We start from the raw sequence: 6,435 nt of genomic DNA, 5'->3' as shown, positions 1-6,435 counted from the left end.
AAAAATTTTGTTTACTTAAAAGGGAATTCAGGTTTGGACATCTTTTTCGGTTTTTCTGCAGTGACGAGTCTAACTGGGTAGCTGATGCTGAAGCTGACGACTATAGTGATCTATAAACAGTTGACAGGCGCTGAACCACACAAAATCCTGAGGTCGTACAAACAGTTAATCTCAAGGTTTGCAAGTTGGAAAATTAAAGGTCGCTTTAGCTAAGTTAAAATATAAAATAAAAAGACTGAAAGCTTTATTTTTCAACAAATAATTAAACTCTTTGAATAGAGATGTTCTTCTTTTCTTCCTCAATGTGTGTAGATATGGCTTCTGCAAACTTTCTGCTGTCTGAAGATCAGTTCCTGTGCTCCGTCTGTCTGGATGTGTTCACTGATCCAGTCACAACACCATGTGGACACAACTTCTGCAAAAAGTGCATCACTGAACACTGGAATGTGAGTGACAGGTGCCAGTGTCCCATGTGCAGAGGTTTTCACCACCAGACCAGATCTGGTCAACACCTTCATGTCTGAGGTGGTTTCTCAGTTCAGACAGTCGACTCAGCAGAAAGCCAGCAGCAGCAGCTCAGAGCAACAAGAGTCAGACCAGGAGAAGTTCCTGTGGCGTCTGCACTTGTACCAAACTGATGGCCCTGCAGTCCTGCCTGGTGTGTCTGGTCTCCTACTGTGAGACTCACCTGGAGCCTCACCTGACAGCTTCACGCCTGAAGAGACATCAGCTGATGGACCCTGTGGAGAACCTGGAAGACAGGATGTGTCTGAAGCACGATAAACCTCTGGAGCTGTTCTGTAGGACCGACCAGACGTGTGTCTGCATGCTCTGCACTGTGTTGGACCACAAGATGCACAATGTTGTTCCTCTGAAACAAGAATGTGAAGGAAAGAAGGTGGAGCTGCAGAAGACAGAGGCTGAAACTCAGGAGATGATCCAGAAGAGACGCCTGAAGATTCAGGAGGTCCAACACAACGTGAAGCTCAGTGAGGAAGATGCAGACCGAGAGAAAGCAGAAGGTGTTCAGGTCTTCACTGGTCTGAAGGAGTCTGTGGAGAGAAAACTGAATGAGCTCATCAATACGATAGAAGAGAAGCAGAGAAGCACCAAGAAACAGGCTGAAGACGCCATCAGAGAGATGGAACAGGAGATCTCTGATCTGATGAAGAGGAGCACTGAGGTGGAGAAGCTCTCCCTCTCTGAAGACCACCTCCACCTCCTCCAGAGTGTCCAGTCCCTCAACATCCACCATCCACCACCCACCAAGGACTGGTCTCAGGTCAGTGTTCCTCCAGCATCACATGAGGGGACTGTGAGGAGAGCTGTGTCTCAGCTGGAGGAGACGCTCAGTAACAAGATGAAGACGCTGGTTGAAGTGAAGATGAAGAAGCTGGTTCCTGAAACTGAGCTGAAGAGGGTCCAGAAGTTTGCAGTGGACGTGACTCTTGATCCTGAAACAGCTCATTCTGACCTCATCCTGTCTGATGACGGGAAACAAGTGAAACGTGCTCAGGTAGAGCAGCCACGTCTCCCCGACAATCCACAGAGGTTCTCTTCTTTTCAGTGTGTTTTAGGAACACAGAAGTTCTCTTCAGAAAAACTTTATTATGAGGTTCAAGTTAAACAAAAGACTGAATGGATTTTAGGAGTGACCAGAGAGTCGGCCAACAGGAAGGAAAACATCACACTGAGACCTCAGAACGGTTACTGGACTATATGGTTGATTAATGGAAACGAGTATATAGCTCTTGATGTTCCTCCAGTTCTTCTCTCCCTGAAGTCTGGGCCTCAGAAGGTGGGGGTGTTTGTGGACTATGAGGAGGGTCTGGTCTCCTTCTATGACGTAGAAGCTGCAGCTCTCATCTACTCCTTTACTGGCTGCTCCTTCAAGGAGAAGCTCCTCCCATTCTTCGGTCCTGGTCTTTATCTTGATGGTATAAACTCTGCTCCTCTGATCATCTCTCCTGTTGGAGTAAACTAATCACTCTCTTTGTTTATTGTAATGATTTTATTCATTGAAGAGAATAAATGTACATATCTTGTCTTAATATCATGCAGTTGAACTTGACATCTTACTGTTTACTGTGGTGATTGATTTACACGTCATTATTAAATGTATCCCGTTACATATAAACACATTAATCTCTTAAACTCTGCATCATGACACATTATATGTAGAATTTAAATTCAAATCTTTGTTAAATCTAAGACATTTATTTCTACGTTCAGAAGAAAGATCCAGAAAAGTAAAGCCTGGTTGACAGAAGTTTTTTCATGACAAATAAATTGTATTCTGTGACTTTCATAATAAAAGATGTTTACAAGCAAAACAAGACTTTTTAAATAAATATTATTTTTACAGTTCTTTCAAGTCCATCTGAAACCATGAGTCAATTGACAGAAAATGAAATGGAAACTATTTGTAATGGTTTAATTAATTTACCTGTAAAAACATTTCATGTTTCCAGCTTCACAAATGTGAAGTTTTGCTACTTTTCTTTGTTAATAATGTTAATAATGTCAATGCTTTAGTCATAATGTTGAGGTCTGGCCAAACAAACATTGTGAAGGTGTCAGTTCAGGATGCCGACTGGACACGAGGAGCTGGAGTCCAGATGTGGCTCGTCGTGTCCCAAGTTCTCAGGGACAGAAATAAAAGACATTGGAAATGTTTTCTCACTCCAAGCTATTTACTAAACGGATGACACAGCGACCAGCAAGAAGTAGATAGAGGCGTAATTTAATAAAAAGAAAATAATCTCACAAGACAACTTCAGTCTGTCCACATTGTTTTATTTTCCTAGAGCGTCGTCCTCTCTCAAAATGACTAAACAAAACATTTCAGCACTTTTTTTACAAAGTGTTTGCGAGTCGAGAACGAACAGAAGACCGATAACAAACTAATTGAAACAATAAATACTTTGCGGAGCGGAGAGAAGATTCCCGTTTCTGGAACGTTCCACGACTGATAAAGGAACCGCGAGGACGGAGTAACCCTGGTACACGATGCTGTCGGGACGGGAGGGGGCTGTTATGATCCAGATACTCTTCATACCCCAAAACGGGTCATTTAAGTTAAAAGACAAACACACACGACTGTCATGGATAAACCAGGAATAAAAAAAACTAAATTCCACTTCCGGAAGTGATGGACGTCGGCCGGCGTGATGGAGGCCGAGGCGTTGGCGAGGTCGTCACGGAGGGTCCACGTGAGGAAGAGGAGGAGGAGGAGGGCTCGGGGGTGGTCTCCTCCTGGTCCTCATGTCGTCCTCGCTCAGACTCTGGGCGCTCACGATCCGCTGCAGGACCGGAGCACAACACACAGCGGGGTTAGTCTCTCTTCTCGGTGGCCCGTCGTTATGTTATTGGTCCGTGTACGTAATGTTATTTTGTTTTTTCGTTTCATTCCAAATACGGAATACGGAAATCACGTGTTTTTTCCGTTTTCCGTTTGAAAACCAAAAACGGAAAAACGGAATACCACCTCCGTATTTCGTTTCTGCCGTCTGAAACCAAAAACGACAGAACGGAAGTGCTTAAAATGAAAGTCAAAATAAAAGCCAGTGATACATATTCGTATTGACCTTAGAAGAATATTAATTAATCAATATAAAGAATAAAGAATTAAACGGGGATATTTTAACGATGCAAACACATAGCAGGGTAACGTTAGAAGAATATTAATTAGTCAATAGAAAGAATAAAGAATTAAACCTGGATATGTTAGCGACAGTGGTGACGACGGGAAGTTTAATATTCATGTACACAGCAAGAATCACCTTCTCACTTGTTGCATTGTTTGATGCAACACAGTTCCTACTATAGATTAATCAAAGTAATGTTTCTGTGCAGAGTTGTTGCTGTTATTTATATTTCCACCGCAGAGTAAACGGTTCACCTTTATACCACTAGATGGCAGTATACCTGTTATTACCTTCGCATTGAAAATGCCGGAAGGTTATGTTTTGATCGCAGTGTATTTATTTATTTATTTATTTGTATGCGTGTTATTCGCAAAACTCAAAAAGTATTGAACCGAATCGCATGCAATTTGGTGGGATGATTGTGTATTATCCGGGGACCAGTTGATTAGATTTTGGGATCGATCGGGTCAAAGGTCAAGGTCAAAGGTCATGAACAGGTCAAAATCTTTCGCAGAACTCAAAAAGAATTGAACGAATCGCATGAAATTTGGTGGGATGATTGTTTATTATCCGGGACCAGTTGATTAGATTTTGGGATCGATCGGGTCAAAGGTCAAGGTCATGAACAGGTCAAATCTTCTTGAATCACATGGAATTTGGTGGGATGATTGGTTATTATCCGGGGACCATTGATTAGATTTAGGGATCAATCGGGTCAAGGTCAAGGTCAAGGTCATGGAAAGGTCAAAATCTTTTTTTACCATAGCACGATACATTTTGTCAATTGGCATGCAACTAATGCCAAAATGTTCATAATTCAATGCCCAATCTTGTGATATGCGAAGTTATGCGCTCTACCGAGTGCCCGTTCTAGTTGATACATATGTATTTAATGCCGTTTATTTCCTCTGATATTTATGTGAATGGTTAATTTCCAGCATAGTTATATACATCATGTATTTACTTGTTTTATTTGGGTCATTTTGGAACTAAACATTCCCACATGGAAGAATGAGGATATGATGATATGTATATGTGTGTGTGTGTGTGTTTATGTATGTGTGTGTATGTATATATGTATATATGTGTGTGTGTATGTATGTGTGTGTGTATGTACTGTATATATGTATATATATATGTATATATGTATGTATGTGTGTATATATATATATAGATATGAATATATATATATCAGTGGCGGGCCGTCAGGGCCAGCAAGGCCTTCTCTGCTGGCCTAAACATCAGAATATATATTTTTTTCTAAAATATACAGGTACAGAGGCAACGAAATGTAAATAAATACAACATTTATATTGGTAGTTCATCCAGCTGCTCATTGCAAATGTGTTTTTTCTTGTTCATATATTGTGCGGTTAACAAATATCTTACTTGTTATCAGTGGCGGGCCGTCAGGGCCAGCAAGGCCTTCTCTGCTGGACTAAACATCATCAGAATATTTTATTTTTTCTAAATATATTTTCCCACAAATATGTATTCAATTATTCCCCAGAGTAAGAGTTATTCTCTTAATTTCATAGCGTTCCTCTTGGTTGCGCTGCTGCCAGCGCCAGGTTGAGATTTGGAGGGCTGGTCTTTATGTTAGATCTTTTATCCAATCATATTCAGCCATCGTGTGTTGCCAAGGGGCTAAAATCTGCCCTTAGGCCTTCAGAATCAACATTGCGGGCGCTGGTAGCTTCAAGTGAATGGGAATGACAATGTTGTGTCAACCAATCAGCTTTAGAGTTGGCTCCTCTAGGCCTTGAGAAGGCCCCGGAACAGCACAGGAGCAGCAAGCAGGCGGAGGCGTGCCGTCTTTTGATTGGATTACCAATATTGAGGCGGGGCCTATGGGCAGGTAAATGCAGAACCTCAGAACTAGGAAACTGAATTTGATAGACTGTACAACAGAGTCATTGAAGTCTTCTTGAGGAAAGAAAGAAGGATGGATTTTGTGTTCAAATAATCAGTCTTCGTGAGTCGGCATACAATGCATTCTATTTTTATAAAATGTGTGAGGCCTATGTATGTTTGGCACAAAATAAAATGGCAAATAGCCTATGTTGCAAATTATTTGTTTTCTTTCTTTTTATTTTCAGTGAATAGTTATGTGTCTTTATCAACACGGTAAAACTGCTTTGGAGGCGACAATTCCCTGATTAGTGAACAAACTATTGCAAGTGACATTTATCTTCTTCTTTTTCTCCGTCCCGATGGCGCATTCTGCAGCGCGAGGGGACGGAGAGCCGAGAAAATGACATGCTGTTGTGTAGATCGATCAACAGCAGACGGCTGTTTAGTTTAATAAATGAACAAAGAGCGTGCTATAGAGAAAATGACGGGCGGGCCAATTTTTTATGTCATGCGATCTACCAATACTACGCGCGATCGACCGGTAGGTCGCGATCGACGATTGAGCAGCCCTGGTCTAGAGCCATGGCATCATAATGATAGTAATAAGATGTGGATTAATTCTGGTGGGACTGTGTAGGACCTCACTGAAAGCCCAGGCCCCAGGCCCACGGCCCGCCACTGATATATATACATATATATATTAGGGCTGTCAATCGATTAAAAAAAATTCACGAATTAATCGCACATTTTGAAATTCATTAATCGCAATTAAAAGTTAAAAGTTCATTCTTTTTAAAGACCAAACTTCACACAGAGCTATGTTTTCAAAGAGACTCCTACCTATAAAGTGCCAGCGAGGTATTTAATATTGTGGATGATAAATTGTTTCTTCAGTGAAACATCAGATTAGTAAGAAAAGGTGCATAAGAGACCC

At 41.3% G+C, this 6,435-nt stretch overlaps 1 protein-coding gene across 1 annotated transcript; it reads left to right on the top strand.

The window, feature by feature from the left end:
- The first annotated feature begins 689 nt into the window (after positions 1 to 689).
- On the top strand, positions 690 to 2,053 carry LOC130191051 (E3 ubiquitin-protein ligase TRIM39-like). The gene has a single exon (XM_056410713.1). The coding sequence runs from the start codon at positions 734 to 736 to the stop codon at positions 1,982 to 1,984; it is 1,251 nt and encodes a 416-aa protein (XP_056266688.1). The 5' UTR covers positions 690 to 733; the 3' UTR covers positions 1,985 to 2,053.
- The last annotated feature ends 4,382 nt before the right edge of the window (positions 2,054 to 6,435 follow it).

This window comes from Pseudoliparis swirei, unplaced genomic scaffold, assembly GCF_029220125.1.
Source record: "Pseudoliparis swirei isolate HS2019 ecotype Mariana Trench unplaced genomic scaffold, NWPU_hadal_v1 hadal_26, whole genome shotgun sequence".
In the NCBI taxonomy this organism is placed as follows: Eukaryota; Metazoa; Chordata; class Actinopteri; order Perciformes; family Liparidae; genus Pseudoliparis; species Pseudoliparis swirei.
Note: the sequence above shows the minus strand (reverse complement) of the source record. Positions and strands in the feature narration are given on the sequence as shown.

Excerpts from the sequence above, each read along its gene's own strand:
- LOC130191051 (XM_056410713.1), top strand. The coding sequence starts at position 734 with ATGGACCCTGTGGAGAACCTGGAAGACAGGATGTGTCTGAAGCACGAT.